General features: G+C 53.5%; 6 protein-coding genes across 6 annotated transcripts; 3 read left to right on the top strand and 3 right to left on the bottom strand.

The window, feature by feature from the left end:
- Window positions 1-525: 525 nt before the first annotated feature.
- G647_02487 (uncharacterized protein) lies at window positions 526-3,273 on the bottom strand (the record flags this gene model as incomplete). The annotated part of the gene is made up of 1 exon (XM_008726836.1): window positions 526-3,273. One exon carries the CDS (start codon window positions 3,271-3,273, stop codon window positions 526-528), a length of 2,748 nt encoding a protein of 915 aa, XP_008725058.1.
- Window positions 3,274-3,775: 502 nt separating this feature from the next.
- On the bottom strand, window positions 3,776-5,386 carry G647_02486 (protein disulfide-isomerase domain; the record flags this gene model as incomplete). The annotated part of the gene is made up of 2 exons (XM_008726835.1): window positions 3,776-5,191; window positions 5,249-5,386. 2 exons carry the CDS (start codon window positions 5,384-5,386, stop codon window positions 3,776-3,778), a joined length of 1,554 nt encoding a protein of 517 aa, XP_008725057.1.
- A 1,589-nt stretch (window positions 5,387-6,975) lies between these two features.
- G647_02485 (uncharacterized protein) lies at window positions 6,976-8,767 on the top strand (the record flags this gene model as incomplete). The annotated part of the gene is made up of 3 exons (XM_008726834.1): window positions 6,976-7,038; window positions 7,156-7,423; window positions 7,488-8,767. 3 exons carry the CDS (start codon window positions 6,976-6,978, stop codon window positions 8,765-8,767), a joined length of 1,611 nt encoding a protein of 536 aa, XP_008725056.1.
- A 3,657-nt stretch (window positions 8,768-12,424) lies between these two features.
- On the bottom strand, window positions 12,425-13,420 carry G647_02484 (uncharacterized protein; the record flags this gene model as incomplete). The annotated part of the gene is made up of 2 exons (XM_008726833.1): window positions 12,425-12,625; window positions 12,758-13,420. 2 exons carry the CDS (start codon window positions 13,418-13,420, stop codon window positions 12,425-12,427), a joined length of 864 nt encoding a protein of 287 aa, XP_008725055.1.
- A 920-nt stretch (window positions 13,421-14,340) lies between these two features.
- G647_02483 (uncharacterized protein) lies at window positions 14,341-15,528 on the top strand (the record flags this gene model as incomplete). The annotated part of the gene is made up of 1 exon (XM_008726832.1): window positions 14,341-15,528. The coding sequence occupies one exon, from the start codon at window positions 14,341-14,343 to the stop codon at window positions 15,526-15,528; it is 1,188 nt and encodes a 395-aa protein (XP_008725054.1).
- A 684-nt stretch (window positions 15,529-16,212) lies between these two features.
- On the top strand, window positions 16,213-17,030 carry G647_02482 (uncharacterized protein; the record flags this gene model as incomplete). The annotated part of the gene is made up of 3 exons (XM_008726831.1): window positions 16,213-16,335; window positions 16,566-16,681; window positions 16,775-17,030. The coding sequence occupies 3 exons, from the start codon at window positions 16,213-16,215 to the stop codon at window positions 17,028-17,030; spliced, it is 495 nt and encodes a 164-aa protein (XP_008725053.1).
- Between the last annotated feature and the right edge of the window lie 903 nt (window positions 17,031-17,933).

Raw genomic sequence — 17,933 nt, 5'->3', positions numbered from 1 at the left:
AACGATGCCAGAGGTCAGAGGTCAGAGCTGGCAGCACAGAGCTTCCCCCCAAAGGCAGAGGCAGAGAGACGGGAGAAGCCTCACCTCAAACGCTGACCACGTATGCGATCCGGTGCCGGATATATGTCCTGGCCGTTGATCGACGTGCATGCTCCTCTGCTACGACAGTTTGTGCGAAAATGAGATTCATGCAAACGCTACGGGCAGCCAGTGTCTCCAACTCAAATACGGCGACCTCAATAAAGCAACTCAAGGACGAGAAGTCCTCCAGTTCCTGCGCACCTTCCTTTCATTGTCCAAGTTCGACGAATATTTGCGGCAAACGATCAAAACCGCAGAGCATGTCCGAAATCCGTGCTTGCTCCATATGATCGATCCTGAGAGTGGCCCATGTCGTGCCCTGCTCATGCGATGATTCATTCCCAATAGAAACGAGCCAAGATGTATTTGCCGGGCTGTGTCCGAAAATCCCATTCGCCAAAGGTATGTGCCAGCATGTGTGTGTGTGCAAGTCGGGCATTGTCCTCAACTTTCATATTCTTCGTCAGGAGCATAGTCGTCGTCGTCGTTATCGTCTAAATCCTCGGCGTAGCTTTTCCTCGTAGCGCCTCGCCGCTTGGGTCGATTCATCGAAATGCTGTCATCGACGAACCTTTCTTGTGGAACTGGTACCGGCTTCATCAACAGACGTACACGCGGCTTTGCAGATTTGGCTCTGGTGATGACGCCATGGTGATTGATGGTTGAATTGGCTCGCGTCTTGCTCCTGCCACGACCACCAACTCTGCCTTTCTCGGTGTCGACGGCGGTGGAGCGCAAATCCTCCTGCCTGGAGCGGGTGGCTCCCTTTCGTCCTGATTTCGTATTCGACTTCCTCTTCCGTAGCGGTGGTGATGGCAGCCGTGGCTCAGCTTCCTCACCATCGGTCTCGGACATGAAAGTATCTTCCAGAACGGCTGTGTATTCTGCATCCCCGTTGTAGAATCGTTCAAAGCCTGCTGGCTGACTCCCATCCTCCAGATCCCAGACCCCGTGAACAATGGTTGTGCGAGATGGGTCGTCAACATGAATAAGACCTTGGTATCTGCCATATCTCCACTCGTTGTTGGGGCTTATGTGCTGTTGAGTGCACCTTCCGATATAGCTGCGCAAGGTATCGTTTATGGAAAAGCGTTGCGCTAGGGTCGACTCAGGTGAATAGCGATATCTGAAGCCGTCTTGATAGAAGATTTTGGTGCTTGTGAGCGTTTCTGGATCAAAGCCTGGTCGAGTACGAAGCTTGACAAGAAGACTTGGTTGCTGTAGGCTGTTGGACGCGGGTAACTCGATGGTCGGAGCTGTCGCACCAGTCGATGCGAAAGGGCCCCCGTCACGCTCATCGACTCCGAGCTGGACAAGTGGCGCCGGAACCTCGATTCGCAAGGCTCTTTCTTCATCCACAGTCTTTTGCTTCTTCGTGTCTGGTGATTGAGTACCAAGTGCGTCGTCTGCTTCGGCGTCCAGAGAACGTTTAGTGGACCCAGTTGGCGCTGATTCGGGAACTTCAGTCATCAACTCGTCATTGTCGGACGACACGAATTCATCCTCGACAACGCTCGCCGCCGCATCGTCATCGCCAACAGCAGTCTTGGCTGCGTCGAGCTCGGCAAGCAATGAAGGGTAGACTCCACGGAGGATCTCTTTCTTCTTGTTGATCTGCATCTCCAGCTCTTGAATGTTGACATCTTGAGCTTGCCCATTTTGCAAAAGTTTCAGCCAGTCCCGGGCGTCGAACAGCATTTCTTGCATAACGCGCTGGCAGCGGTCAAAGTCACTTGAAATGTCCTCGAAGGGGGTACTTGAGATCAGGTCGCCCTCTGACATTCCATAAAGCTCGAAGGTGGTGATCATATCTGCAAAATTGCTGTCCTTGAGGGTGCTCTCTATGGCATTGACGAGTGATCGAAATCGATCGAGGTCGGATATCTCAGCCGTCTTTGTCATGTGAGCGCTGCTGACTGACCCTTCTCGAGTGCTGGTAGAGGGAAAGACCGAAGGAGTAGGTGATCGCGGGTTGTCTTCTTCAAGTTCCAGTGCAAGAGCCGCGAATAAATCCTGGCGTTCTTGCTCCTCGTCGATACGTCTTTGTGTGTTCTCCTTTTGCTTTACCGTCTTGAACTTCGCGAAATAGCTTCTCAGTTGTGCAATGCTATCCCGCGACTTCAGCACCTCGTAGAGGCAATACACCTGAAGGTCCCGGCCCAAAGGGTTCAGCTTCGTCCTCTCTTCGACATCGAACCAGTCTCTCGCCGCAATTTGACCATTGTACATTTGGAGTACCTTCCTGAGGAGCTCGTCCCCGGCTTCTACTAAGTCGCTTTTGTCAGCTGCGCGTCTTTGAAGTCGCGTCATAGATATGCCAGCAGCTTGAAGTTCGCCTGCCGTGATGGGCCAACGAGGTCCGTCTTTGTGGCTGAAGGCAGTCAAGACAGGCATTTGCAGGGGATCGGTCTCCTTTTTCGGGCGCGGTCTCCCGCGGAGCCCAGACGGAATGTCTTCTCCCGGAAGGACGGGTCGCTTCGCAGGCGTGCGCGGTGTCGCTGTTTCTGCACCACCTGTATCTGGCTTGTAGCCAAGTCGTAAGGCTTCGAACCAGGCTTTAGTGGCCATGTCGAATACCCGGTCTAGTAACTTCTCACGTTTCGCTTCCTCTGCTATTTCGGCGATCCACATTGCCCAGATCGGACAAAAGCCCATGATTTGCGAACTCAAAGGTAAGTTACTATCGGGGACTAGTGCTGAACGATCGAATAGTTTTCGGTAAGTTGAAATGTAGTCAGACTCCAGTAAGGCTGGGGGAAGTTGGTAAGTGATCCGCTTGTCTGCTGACAGGCTGGTGTCGTTGGCTGGCTTGAATGGTGGTATGTCGAGGACCCCAGACTGAAGAGCTTTTCTGATGCTGCCCCGAATACCACTCTGATTTGTTGTCATGACTTCCGCTGTACGCTGGGTCAGGTCAGGCTTGCCCAGGATGTCGGTAATGTTAGTGGCAAGGCCTTGATCAGGGTTCAACTGAGCCGCGCTACCATCGATTGAGGCGGTAACATCGGCCAGGACATGATCCTCTGACGTTAGTGGTAGCTTGAGGGAAGCTTCTTTCTGTACGTCTTCCCACGCATTCTCTTGAAAGGAGTCCACTTGAGATTGTTGAGATGATTCTGGAGTTGATTCTGCAGGGCCTTTGCCGATCTCCGTTTCTCGAGTCCAGCCAAAGACCGCGCGTGTTTGTGCCATCGCAATAAAGCCTATTTGTACCAACCTGCGATTAGAAACGCCAGAATTCAGAACCAGAAGCGAGCATGTAGCAAAAGACAATAAAGCAGAAAAGGAGGTTGACGCAAGATTGGCGTGTAGATAGAGACAAAGCCCATCCCACGGAGTGGCGCTCTCAGTGTTTTGAAAAGCGAAGACAAGAAGGAGAAGACTTGAAGAATTTTGAAGTCAATCTGAGAAGACGGTTGAATAACGGGGAAACCATGAGCAGGCCAGGGAGATCTACGAGGAGAAATCTCGAAGACAGAAGTAAGAGTGACAGGCAAACGAGGGCGATGAACTCAGGAGGAAGTGACAACTCGGTGAAATTTAAATTGAAGGAATCAGGAGAACCTGTGACGACGTTCGCCGCCAGATTGATTGCTGGTTGGAAAGGATGTTCTCAGCCAAAGGTGAAAGTTCGTTCGTATGCGCAATCGAGTTCGTAACAGCTCAGTAAAGATGGAAAGTCTTCACTTCGGGCTCATAGTTCGTCGTGCTCAGCAACAGGAGTCTCTGCTGGTTCAGGCTCAGCCTCGCTCGAGATCTCTGAGGTAGTTTCCGCCGTGGGCGTGTCTTCAGGCTCAGGTTCAGGCTCGGCGATATCTTCGCTAGAGTCAACAGTCTCGGTCGACTCGACAACGTCGGGCTCTGAAGTCTCGGCTGTGGTCGCGCCAAACCCAGCTGGCAACGTCGACTTTGACCCTTCCCCGAGCTTGATGGCATCAATGAAACTCTCAAGGTCAAGGATATCGTAAGAATCGGCCTGATAATGCCTCCACCATCCTCTCTTCAAATTTGTTGCAATGATTTCCATCTTCTCATCTGAGCCAAGACCAAGGTCATTTCTAATCCGAGTCGCGGCTTGGTTGTCAGCCGGCACAGCATACATTGGTATCACAACCGCCTTGCGTTTGTTGTACTTGTCTGAAATCTCGGCGAATCCTGACGACGCAGAAGTCGTAGCCTGAGATGGCGTAACTTCCGCAGGAAGCAAGATCAAGATACAGTTACCGCTCTTTGGTAATAAGCAAGCAGCCTCAACCTCGGCAGCAGTGCTGAGGGTCGGAATAGGAGCCACCACATGCGGAATGACCATTGGCTTCTCTTCCGTGTCGACTATGGGCAGAGGGGACCCGGTCGGAGGCGTATCATCGAGCACAATTGTGCTAGAGCCCGCGAGGTGCTCTTCAAAATCCGATGACTTATGAGCCTCAGAAGCTCGTGAGAAGGCCGCGGAAGCCGATGAGGATGGCTTCGATTTCGGCTTCTTGCTTGAAGACTTGGCTGCCTTTGCCTTTGGAGCGGGATCTGGATTCGGAGGGGCGACTTGGCTGAAGAAGCTCACCAATGACTCCCTATTAATCTCTCCATCATACGGAATAGGTGTTGCTCCTGCGGATGGAATGAGGTGGACAGTGGGAAATTTAGAGACCCCATGCGTCTCGGCAGTCGCCTTGTCCCTTACTTGCGCGAAGGCTATGGTGCCGAGGAAATCGATGGCCAGACTCTTGACTAATGGACTGGTAGTACCTTTGTCCGTGAATACAATTGCCTTCGCCGGGATAGCTTTGTCCTCAAGCCACGTAGCCAGAGCATCACCTTGTAGTTTCTTGACATGATTGGGAATTTTGTCTTTCACGGCCTCCACAATGCCTTTGGCAGATCTTGGTCCCATGTAATCCTCAACAGCAGGCCGACCTGGCTTCGATCCCGGTCTGACGATCTTGAGAGTGGGAAACCCTTGAACACCCATCTGACCGCAGAATGCTTTATTGGCTTCATCGTCACAGTCGACGGCTGCGACCTTGGCTAGACCCGCAAGACTCTTCGCTGCTTTCTCATACGCGGGTTGCAGATTCTTACAGTGGCCACACCAGGGTGCGTAGAACTCGACAATCTGACATGAGCATTAGTCGTCGGCGCAGGCACAAAGCGGCAACAAGGGAAGACATACCGAAGTATGATTGGATTGTGCAATCAGGGAGCCATAAGTCTTCGCGTTGACCTGAAGCACAGGCGATGATTTGCTGTAGAGCGCATCGACATGGAGCACGCAGCCTAGGGTGAGGAAGAGCGACGTGGGGAGCTTCATTTTGCGGGATGAGAATCGTAGGAGGAAGGAGAGGCTGTATCAAGGTACAAGGTGGTGGTACAGGAATGGCAGTCCCATAAGGAACATCGAGGCAGAGGCAGCCGTGGCAAGTAATTACTGCCCAGTGCGAAACGACACTCTGGCATTTCAGAGAGAAGTCGGAATGAAGATGCAGCTGCGCCTTACTTTGCGAATTTCACTGTCTGACGTATCTCACTTTAGAACACTCGGAAACACTTTTGCCTTTCCTTGTACCTGGATTGTTCGTATTGACGAATGTCTGACTGCAGTCAGTCTGCGTGCCATTCCACCTCACCGCGAGCAGCCTCGTCACTTCCTCTCAGCCTTACTGGGAGGCTGGCTTGTAGAGTCCGGGTCTTCGCTCTACCACACCAAGCCTTACAGGAGGGTCTCATCATTAATGAAGTCCCCTCTAGCCCCAAGCCCGCCGCCGCTAAGAAGCCCTCAAAGATACCACCCGATGACGCTTTTGACAACCCTAGACTTGATGCGGACTTCGGCATTCGGAAGGGAGTACGGAGTACGTGCTTTACGTTTCGAAAGACTGGGCAATGGAGATTTGAAATGGTGTCAGCCATCGGACGGACATAATCATAACGTGTGACGCTCTATGGATTTGTCTGCCGTGCTCGAAGCCTGGCCTCATGCAGCCTCCGCACTTCCGGACTGCTGGAGTTCAGCCACAGTAGGTATTACTGTTTACACAGTACGCGGTGCTTCGTCAACATCGCTTTGCGCAGTACTGTGTATTTGCATTTGGTATTAATGGATGGAGCTCTGTCCACAGCTGTGGACGAATCAACCGCCGAGGATCGGCAGCCGCTCATAATCACTAGAAACAATCCGTAGCTTCGTCCTCACCTGCGATGGATCCAGCTGGGAACAGTGGGACGATGGCAAACTCAGCCAGATCAAAATCCAGAAGATGTGTAAGCATGCATCACCTGCTGGGACGGCATACAGTCGATCGCTCCATTCATTCACCTGACAAAGCCCAATTCCCTTCGTGGTGGCCCCCATCAGCCTGCCCAGGCACCAAATATGCTGGGCCTTTACCACGCTGGGTTTATGCGCGTATGCCAGTCACAGACGACGACCTCGACCCGCATGTGCACGTAGTTGTGGTTGTTGTGGAGGAATCCCGGACAGCTTATTACTTGTGTACAGAGGGACTTTTGCCCCTGCCTCAGACATGTTGAGTACGAGTACACGCCGGAGTGAGCGATGGGCGATCGATGGCAAACCCCCAGTGTTTGGGCTGCGATTACCGGATCGGCCGCTGCTTAGAGTTTAGTTAAGTCAGCTGTGACTTGCCAGCCGAGCGAGAACTTGGCCGCCGACTACCACCTCCTAATCGAACTAGCCACTGTGGTACATAGTTAGGCTAAACACCTTTGGCGAAGAGGCGCGGAGGCTCGTGGAGTCGGATTTCTTCGACTGCAATCTTCAATCTTGCTTCAGACCACCCAACACGACCGACCCGTCGACCACCGATCCTGCGGTTTCTCTCTGACCTCAACCATCTACCGGCCTCCGACTTCTACCTTTTGGATACTTGTTATGGCACCATGGCTCAAGGGCGCGCCAAACGACCGCATCAGAAGGTGAAGACAGGGTGCATGACATGTCGGGTAGGTAACCACCACCGCCTTCCGCGCAACTCAGATGTTCCTCACTTTCACTTCACCCCGACCATTTACATTGCATGCATCGAAGGAAGCATCCAATTCCCCTGCTAACGACTTCAGAAACGGCGGATAAAATGCGACGAGGCCAAGCCAGCGTGTCGCCAATGCACCGATTCTTTACGCAAGTGCGAAGGCTACCAACCGCCTCAGACATGGCTTTTCAAGCCTCGCAAAGCCGTCGACAACAAAGACGACAGCCTGGGTAATGGCATGACCACGACCATCGTCCAGTTTGTCTCTCCTCTCGGGCCCGTGGGCGATTCCAGCGACCGACGCTCTTTCCAGTTCTGGCACGAACAAGCCGCTCCTATTTTCTCATCTTACTTCGGTAAGTTCTTCCTGCGTAGCAAACCGCCACCCTCCCTCTGTTCGCTACTTATGCCTGCCAACAGGTCATTCTTTCTGGACCGACCTCTTGCCCAAAATCGGCCTGGCACAGCCCGCTGTCAAGCACCTGCTGCTTGCCACTTCGTCTTTGGTTGAATCCGCGGCACTCGAGGGTGTTCCCATCGACAAGAACACAGTCTACCAGACTCACTATACGAAAGCACTTCAAGCAACATGTGCTTCACCCCAGATCGAGAGTGTCCTAATGGCCTGTTTACTGTTCGCCTGTTGCGAGTTCATGAAGGGCTCAATCCAACCTGGGCTGAGACATATCCAAGCTGGCTTGAACATCATAGACGAATGGGTAAAGTCAACTCAGCAAACAGATTTACAGATCTCATCAGCGGCCAAATTGATCCTCCAGACGATAGGTCCGATATTTCTTGCATATATTGACAAGGCACCCACCTACGGCATGGGGGATGTCCCCGTCAAAGAGTGCGCTTGCACCACAATCATCACTGGAGAGGCCGAACTGCCCTGTGTCGGACAGTTTACTGAAATTCACCGAGCGCTTCATGCATTGGACGGTATCGGTCATCATATCGCAAGATTGACGGACTTTAGAAGGCCGGCGTGGACGCCTTCACCGCGACACAAGGTCCAGACGCTATTGGAATCGTGGCGCATGCATTTTGAAACGTTCGAAGCAAACCTGATGGACACTAGGAGACAGCGTTTCGCTCTGGCCCTTCAGTTGCTCAGAGTGCACTACACAATGCTCTCAGTAATGCTCCGTGCCTCGTCCAGCAAGCACGAGAGCGTCTACGAACAGTTTGGCGAAGAGTTCAAATGGATCGTGGACAAATATGACGACTTTGCAGAAGCTTGGAAGAGAGACGAATCAACCAAGATTTTTGGCGGTACTGGTAACCTCGACTATCACATGGGCTACATTCCTCCTCTCTTCTTCACGGCCACGAAATGCCGGGATCCAGCTACACGCCTAGCAGCGTTGAAGCATCTAGGGTCATTGAGGGTGGCTGAGAACAACTGGACCAGCTGCACAGCATACCTGATTGCGAGGAAGGTCATCAAAATCGAGAACACAAGAGCCCTCAACAACAAACGGACTGGCCTCCGAGATGAGCGGGACCTCATCAGGCCAGTGGAAGCATTCATCTCAGACAAACACAACAAGCAGGCCGGCCTTGACTACGTGGTGTTCCCATACGACTCAACTCCTATGATGCAGGATACGATCGATCTACAGGCATGTCCCTGGTCTGCATCGACACAATGGGTAAGTGCTCCAGGGACGGAACGTGAGAGGCCCGGGTACTGACTTCTACCAGCCGTTGAGCAGAATCATCCGCATTGGAGGCTACCAAGGAGCAGCTGTCAAACCGGCGCTTACCGGATGCGTATGCGGGTTGCAATACCCGCGAGAGACATTGCTCCTACGATCCAAGCCAAAGTTGGAGGGATGAATATGCACAGTGCCATGGGAGACTATACAAGCATACCCATGCAGCCCATGAGTATTCATTGCGCACCTAGCGTCTGCGAACCGCCAGCAGAGCACATCTCCGGAAGTATCCTGCTCTTCCAAGACTGATCTATTGGGCAGTCTTCGACAGCAGGGCTGTGATCGACCTTAAAATCGCTGTTCAGGCCCGTCATGAACCGCCCTTAGGGCGACAGACCGAGAGACTTGTGGCAGCAAGCTCCTTGAAACTGCTGTTGCTGGCCCGACGTTACCCGGTGGGAGCACTCTCCCTGCTAAGTTGCAGATCTGGCAGTACGGGGTACAAGGTCAATGTTGACATACAACCCCCGACCACTTTGAGACACCACTCACACCTGTTCCGCTTCCAAGCACCCGGCAGATGGGGCAGAAGGCAGACACCAGCGTCGGATAAACGCTTTCCAGCCCTCACGTCCGTGCACGTTGTACCAGCTGCACAACTCATATTTCCACAATCACGAGGGTCGAGCGGTAGACCGCTTCCTTCACGCGTGCCCGTGCGTGGTGGCTCAGCTTCCAGCATTATTACCTCAGCGAAATCAGCGCAACAGGCCTAGTACGAGTGGGCACGCAGGGATCAGCGGATCGACCTGCTCTGCTGCGGAATGGCTTTGCAACCGTTACGAGTACAGCTCGTCCCGCCGGTGACCGCGGGACTAAATCGATCAAATCTGGGGGCTAGCGTCTCAAATTGGAGAAAGTGGACAGGGGTCTCTTGGGGTTGTTGGGATGAGAAGAACATCCCAAATGAGAGAAGGTGTACCATTACGAAGGTACCGGGATGCCTGATGAGGTACCACGTGCACAGTACACGGCTCGACAGTCTGGTGGCCTCCGGCTATATGCACCATACTGTGTACCGTGGACTGTGGTCAATACGGAAGCTCTAGCCGATGTGAGTGGTCAGATCTGTTCAAAGAAATGGCTACTTGGCACAAACGACAGAATCACTGTTAGACCTCTGGGCAGATGGCTATCCGTCAAAGCGAACCAAGTACAACTAATTGCCCATTTACCGCGGTACCACATACGAGTACATACTAGACATAAGCGAGGCTTCTCGGCGAATCCCGTACGAGTTGCTCAAACCGAAAGGAGCATGACACCAACAGATCAGCCGGGTCTGCCCGGTTCCGCTTCGAGCCTTGAGGCCCCGAGTTACGAATTACACAGTGTTTGGGCTTTGTCATGCAACGCCATGCCATGCTATACGAGTACACAGTACGGAGTACTCGTCGCCAGTACGGAGTACTACGTACTTTGCCTTGTATAGCCGGGATACCGAACTCGGACTGTGTACTCGTACTGGATATCCTGTGCATGACGTGAACATGGAAGCCAACCAAGTCTGGAATACGTACGGAGTATGATCGCTGCTGCTGAGATAGGGCGCGTGTCTATCCTGCGTCCACTGCACTGCAACACATGGGGGATAGCGAATTCTATCCTCCGTACGAGTTACTTCATACGGAGTAATTAGATACCTATCCTCCGTACGACCCCTGGATACTATGAGAGTATGCGTGTAGTAATTACCTATGCGTACTCCGTATCTGGGATACAAGAGTCAGAACAGGGATTTGAAATACTCCGTAGAGCCACGGCTGAGATAGCACGCGTGGCGCATACCGGGTACATGGTAAAGTACTGGGCAGAATGCGCACGTTGTTCGTGGCGGCACTTGCGATTCAAAGGACACAAGGGTGTGACGATTGTGCCCTGGCTACTACATACTACATGCTCTGATCCTTTGTGCTTAGGCGGCCTTGGGCGGGCTGGCGTAGGGCTAGGCAAGGCATCAAGACGCAGGGGCGACACTTCCAATGGCGGGAAACCCCTGCGCCCTCGGCCGAGAGTACCCTATAAGGTAGGGGGGAAACAGGCGGCCATTGGACGGAAGATGAGAGATCAGACGTCGCCAGTGTGTTGAAGCCGATGGAGTACACGGGCCGCAGTTACTGCGTTGAATATGGAGTACGGAGTACGTAGTCCTTCGTGATAATCTAGTCAGTCGCGCGAGAAGGGGGGCGCGAGAGGAATATAGGGTTGGTCCTGGTACCCTAGTAGTACGCGTCGACAATATCACGCTGGGTCTCTACGGCCGAGCCGACGATGGACACGGCAATGACGCACTGGAGACCAGCTTCCCCGGGCGTAATTTGAGTGTAGCGCTCGAAGCCTTGTATTATCGGCAGTTGTTCCAGAAAGACATGAAACAAGCCAGACGAGTCGTGGCTTGCATGGCTGGCAGTAGTACCGCCTAGCGAGCCCCTGTCTCTGGGAAGCCCTGCGATAGTATCGAAATCGGCCATTCAATAGTGCAGGCTTGCTTCATTGGTGATAGAATAGTGGATGCACCGTGTACACAGTAACCAGGCATTTCGAATTGAGTGGTATGCTGTCACAGTTGGCCCTCGAAACCGCAGCATAGCTGGCACGGATGGTGGCAATCCACAGCCGCGGCTCAGGGACAAGGGGACGAGGAATCTTTGCAGATTATGCCGGTCAAAAAAGGCAGGTGGTTATGACAGTCAGCCCTAAAGTGGGCAATTTAGGAGCAAGCTGCACAGGTTTGACAGCCTCGGTCGGCGAGACTTGGCCCAAGCGGGGCTTCGCCGTTGGGGTGGAACGTACTGGATACTGTGAAAAGGCGAGGTATTTTCCAGTGGCAGGGTGCCTCGTACGGAGCATGCTTGGGGAACCCGTGTCGTCAAGCCGGAATCTGCCCGGTTGATCATTGGGCAGGGATCCCGCCGATAGTGCAGGGACGTAACAGGTCGTCATAAGGAGCTTGGAATGCTTGTTTTGTGTGAAGGACAGTCCCAAGTTGATTGAGAGTCGCGGTTTTTGGCGGAGGTGATTTCCATCGATCCTCGCGGTTTTGGTGGTTTGGAAAAGGGGTGTTCATGCTGTGGATAGCGCGCGGTGTCCGAAAGGGTTATTGCTGTAATAAGTTAACTGGCTGAGAAATTGCCGAATGGACTGCATCTTGATGGCTTCCAGACTGGGCTGGAGGTGGACCGTTGGAGCGGCGGGAACTTGCTGCCACTCAGTCTGGAGTAGGTAGAGCCTGATACCATCAGTCCCGAGTACCGGAGCAGCAGCGGCCACGTCAACCCCGTGCACACCATGCTGGTACACCGCCATCCGCGACTCCGGGAGTATGTTACTTGCGCCTTTTCCTCTTGATTGTCACGGTGTAGAAGCTCGTCTTCATGGCCACACCCTTCGCCGATGGTGGAGGCGAGGTCATCAAACAGCAAATGAGGGCGCGAAATTCCCGTGCCCTTTTGCCTTTCCTGTTGCTCAGTACGAGAATTTGCCAATTCATCGGCACCAGGGATCTTCGTCGCACATGAGCAGGACATCGGACGTATCGAGACCCAACGGCAAGCCTAAGCGTGAAGAGGAGTCATAAAGACTGACATCATAGGGCCTGGTGAACGACCGAGATCGGACCACAAACAGATTATGTCACAAATATCTCGCCTTTTCGAACCTCGATGAGAAATCGGTGGCCTTCTTGACCATTTCTCTGCGCTTGGTAGCGCTGATTGTCGATCCCGAGCCGATGTCCTTCTCCCGATCGAAGGCGCGGGCACTGGGGTCATCATCTAGGGGCTTGTCCTGAGAAGAGGTATGGCTCGCGTAGAGTGATGGTCCGCGTTGGGCCTCCTGACGCGGGTGTCAGCATGAAAAACCGTTGCGAGGAAAATAAGGGCTGGTGATTGGGACCTTGTAGGAGTCGAAACATTCTCGAAAGAGTGAACCGGGGAGGCTCGGGAGCAAGCAAGAGAAAAGACCTACCGTATATTCCTTCATTCTCTTCGCAGTGGTGTCGTCGTGTGAGTTGTTTCCCGAAGCCGATTTGGAGGATGCTGCCGATGTAGCAGTGTCTTGTATACCCATAACCTCTCTCTTCAACCTCGCCTGCTTCTGCTCAGGCGTTTCGTGCCATGAAGAATCTGCGCCGCTGTCCGAAGCCCGGGAAGGAGCTTTCGCACCTCTTCCAGTATTGAATTTACGATTTTTCAGTTTTGTCGGGTCCACTCGCGAAGACCAGTCGCCGTTTGAAGGTGCAATAGTCATCCACTCGTCCCGCTTCGCTGGTGCTGCAGACGCTGTAGTCACCGGCATCTGAGGTCCTATTGAAAACTGGTTCGAGGATTGTGCGACAGTTTCGGTGGCAGAGGGAAGGCTTGGGCCGAAGTCATCATCCTCGCTCTCAGACTCCGCTTCACTTGCGAGGCGTGTGCCACCTGAGACTGGACGTTCGTCTAACGGCGCTGGTGGAGGAGCCGGGCCTATAACTCTGGCACGTTTCGTGGTTGAAGCCGCTGTTTGTTCCTCATCTCGAGGAGGTGGTGAAGGTCCAGTGGAAGAGTCCGAGGAGTGCCCTTCATCGTCGTGGTCGTCGTCTCTCCTGCGCTTTTGCAGGTCCGGCGGGAGTTGAGGGCCGACAGCGGGCATCGCGACCAACAAGTCTTGGGCACAAAGGTGCTCTCGGTCAGGGTGAGACGTGCCCACAACAATCTGCTGAGAAAGGGCCACAGTCACGAATGTATCGACGTTGGCCGATGCAACAACAATCTTTTACGACCGGTGTCGATGACGGCGGCGCAGTTTGCAAGTTTGCGGGGATGACCTTTAACCAGAAGGAGCGCTAGGCGTTGCCTATTGTGTAGAAGCCGGGCACCCCGGGCGTAGCTACTGTAGCCAGTACTCCGTCTTTGTACTGTGTGAGCGGGCACCTTTTCTGCCTGTCGCCGTATTTCGTCGCCCTTCGTCTCACCAGATTCCGCCTTCACTGATTGATGATTCATTTTGTTTCCCCAGACCCTATCAAGAGACGCGTACCACCGCCGCCTCTGCATGCATGTTTCTCTCTTTGCGCCCTCGTGCGTCGATTCGACCATGCTCAAGTCTGCAAGCGCCTGGAACATGCGCCCCAGTCATCCTTGCTGCAGCGCCCCGTATCTCCTGCCACTCAGGTATCAGCATCGCTGCGATTCCCGTCTTTTTCCTGGAAGCCAACGGCTCCTCCCCTCAGCCGTCCCAAGATGCATGCAGGAACGCATTACTGGACGGAGGACTCCTGCAACTGCCATTCGAAGCTTTGGACAAGCACATGCAGGGTCCCACGAGGTGAGAGACGAGGAGGTGAGTTTATAGCTACCACATCCGGGGCGTTGATCTGAGGTTGCCTTTCTCAACCTGAACGCTTCCGCACCACGCTCGCTCCCTCATCTTCTGCCTTGACCAGCTTGTTCGGCGGTCACAGAGCCATTCAAACACACCTGTTAAAGAGAAAAGACCCTCACTCTTCATTTTTGAGACTATGTGACAATCAGGCTTCTCCTGTGACTTGCAGACCCTCTACGGTCATCACAATGGGTGGGATAGACGTCGCCTCGGTGATAACTTCAATCATCTCCGCGTTCGGTAGTGGCGTAGATATATTTCAGCGGCTGAGTGGGAAAAAGCGGAAAAGTAATGCAAGACAGCCTCGACCAGAAGAAGAGGAAGAATGGTTGCGACACTCCTTGAAGAAACAACCTGTCGAGATCAAACACGAGTACGACCAGCAAGTGGCCAAGTTCGGCCGTCGATTTGAGCTTGGGGATGGCCCGGCACAGTCCAGCCTGGCTCATACTCTCCTGGTCCTGAACACCGGACTGATCAACTTGATCAACCACGCTTTGTCCGGGGACTCCAAAACAATCTCAACGTCTCAGCGAGCCTTGTACAGCCTGTCCGAGACTGCAGCTGGCGACACCATGGCCGCCCTTGCACAGCTAAGCTCACGCCTCAGCCTTGCCTCACCATCAAGGCTAGCTCTCGAGGACAAAGACTTCCGAAAGGCCAATGAGAAGCACGGTCGCAAGGAACGCCATTCTGGTTCATCGGCAACGTCCAAACAGACGAAGCGGCCGCCTCCAACACCACTGTTGGTCCGAGGCGGCTGGGTCAGATCCAAGAGCGGGTCGTCCGTGGTGTCTGGAGCCAGTGCCAGGAAGGCTCGGACAGAGCATGGAGCCAAGCATCGGCGGTCGAAATCTGACTCTGTGGTGGTGAAGTCGTCTCCTCCGAGCCCGGATCGGCAAAAGACGAAGAACGATGATGCAGACCGGAGGACTTCGAATCCGGTGTCGCAAAGCGCCAAAGGCCGTGTTGATGGCAATAAGACCTCAACAAGGCGCGATTTAACCGAGTATCCTCGGCCCCGAAGAGAGCCTAGCATGCTCATCATGCCCGCCGATTTCTTCGAAAGTATGCAACCGAGTATCGAGAGTATTACCCCCCAAGGACCTCCGCCTCGACCACCGAAAGTCCCTATTGATAGTCGTCCCCTGCCAACACAAAGTCGAATCCGACCTACATCGACCATGACATTTATGACCGCCAGCACAAAGATAGGTGAGATTCCTGAGGCCAGATTTCACTCGAACGAAGAGGTCCAATTGAGACCAGTGCCGTACACCATACCACCACCACTCGAGCCGACAGAGCCGAGAAAGAAGAAGGGGTTCAAGTTTTGGAAGAGGGAAGATAAAAGGTGTGACATTGCGGCTTACTGAACCATGTTGTCGGCGATTTCTTTTGGATGAGCGTTAGCGCTGAGGATTCTTGTTGGTGTTTCCTTGCGGATAGTAATTCTGGTGAGCCGGCCACACTTTGCTTCGTGGCGATGGGAGTGCCAAAGAATGACTGTAGATATATGAACACGGAACAATACCACTTCACGTAGCAGTCTTAGAAGAGTCCAAGCCCCGAGGCGTTGTTGTTCACCCCTGCCAGGGATGAATCCTTGCCACCGCAGCCTCGCCGTCTCCACCTCTTCTCTTGATTCTTGATCAACCACCAATATCGAACAAACACTCCTCAACCGCTTCTCCGTCACCCTACCCACAACGAAACTGTTACGATGGCGACTAGCAAGATCCCGGTGCCCAGGCCAGGAGAGGGCGAACCGATCGTATTCTTTGATGTCCAGCTTGGCGGTAAGTCCCGAACACCCCTGCACGAGTCTATCATGAAAGAAAGGGCCCGCCCTTGGTGGCCGAACACACAGGTCAGATATATCAACATTGTCTACTCCCGTCTACTCAGCGATTCAGGCATCAAAAACGCCTGCTCCCTCCTGCGCACATTCAAGCCAGCCTCACTCTGATCTCATGCTCGTCCAAGCCATTCTTGGGCTCGAGGGATCTTTCAGCACTTATTAACCCGGTCCCTCAGGCGAAACCCTCGGTCGAATAAAGATGCACCTCTTCGCCAACGCCGTGCCCAGGACGGCAGAGAATTTCCGCCAATTCTGCACCGGTGAGCACAAAGGACCCGCCGGCAAACCGATGGGATACAAGGGGAGTAAGTTCCACCGTGTGGTAAGTCAGGCAGACGCAGGAGACCGTCCAAAAACCATGAGTGATTGCAGCAGCGGTCTAGGTCCTCAACGATGAATCTCAAAAGTGGTCTCTGGAGCTACCACGCAGGGCATCACCTTCAGGAGCAACGCGCGCGACACAAAATCACTTCTTCACCATCTGTTGTCTTCTTCTCCTCCTCCTTCTATCACAATCCCAGATGTCAATGGCTAACTCTTCCCGCTTGGCAGATCAAAAACTTCATGATCCAGGGAGGCGATTTCCTGCATAGTGACGGCACCGGCTCAACGTCCATCTACAACAACGCAGCTTTTGCGGATGAATCCTTTGCCATCAAACACACTCGGTGAGTGCTGATCAAGTCCAGTCTCAAGGTCTCCCTTTGCGAGCTACGATTCTGCCTCGTCCGTCTATGTATGCTAACGTCACTTCCCTCCAGCCCCTACCTTCTCTCCATGGCCAATTCCGGCCCCAATACCAACGGCTGCCAATTCTTCATCACCTGCGCGGCGACTCCCTGGCTGGACAACAAACACGTCGTCTTCGGACAGGTCTTGGGCGAAGAAGATGACGGCGGCGAAAGTATCCGCGTGGTCAGGATGATCGAGAACACGAGGACCGCAGGTCCAGGCGGGCGGGGAGCCGGCGAGAGGCCCGTCCTGGACGTCAGGATCGTGGAATGTGGAGAGATGTAATCGGGGCATTGGCCATGAGGTACGTGCATGTTTCCCGTATGGAGCCCATCACGGATGGATGAGATGCTGGCGATGGGAATTAGAGGCAGCTACAGGGACGAAAGGGACGAGCTAAGGTTGAAGTAGACTGGTAGACTTTCACGCACTCAAGGATGATGTTGTCCACCCTCCAGGGTCTAGGTTTCCACCTCTCCTTAGCCCTCATGCGATATTCATATTTGATACCTTAAGCACACGACAGTAAGCCGGTACATGTACGGAGTACTGGACTAAGGTAACTGTATATATCCCTGGCCCGTCCAAAGACCCCAGGGACGTGCGGACCTCCTGCTGCGAGAGCATGCGCTGGCGGGAGTTGAGGTCAACGCACGGAAACCACTGTGTGTACTTGTGTAGGTACCGGATGTGAGCACGTGAGCATGTGGGCATGTGCCTAGAAGACGTACCTATGCTCCGTACCCATGCAGGCGAGAACGTACCTCGTCTCGTCTCCTCGTGTATCTCCTCGTGTATGCACTCGGTCCTCCGTGTCTCCTCCCCGCTCGCGCTCCCGTCTTGCTCCTCGGTCATTTTCTCCACAAAATGCTACGGACAAAGGGGACCGCAGTTCAAGAGCGGAGTAACTCACAGTAGATAGACAGTGGTAGGTAGATAGATAGATAGTGACGAGATATACCATAGGATGAGAGCCTGCCTCTACATACCTTACGTGTAGCCCGAGCGGGAGACTTGTACCTTGCTCTTTACTCCGGTTCTGCTTTTGTCCAAGGTCGACCGCCTCTGCGTTTGCCCTTGCGTTTGCCCTACAACTCCCACTGTCACGTTTCACGATCACGGCTACGGCTAGCACAGTCCATTCAGTTAGTTTCTACATAACTTCTTGATCGTCTTCGTCCGGTCGGA

Source organism: Cladophialophora carrionii (genome assembly GCF_000365165.1).
Source record: "Cladophialophora carrionii CBS 160.54 unplaced genomic scaffold supercont1.2, whole genome shotgun sequence".
NCBI classification, from domain to species: domain Eukaryota; kingdom Fungi; phylum Ascomycota; class Eurotiomycetes; order Chaetothyriales; family Herpotrichiellaceae; genus Cladophialophora; species Cladophialophora carrionii.
Note: the sequence above shows the minus strand (reverse complement) of the source record. Positions and strands in the feature narration are given on the sequence as shown.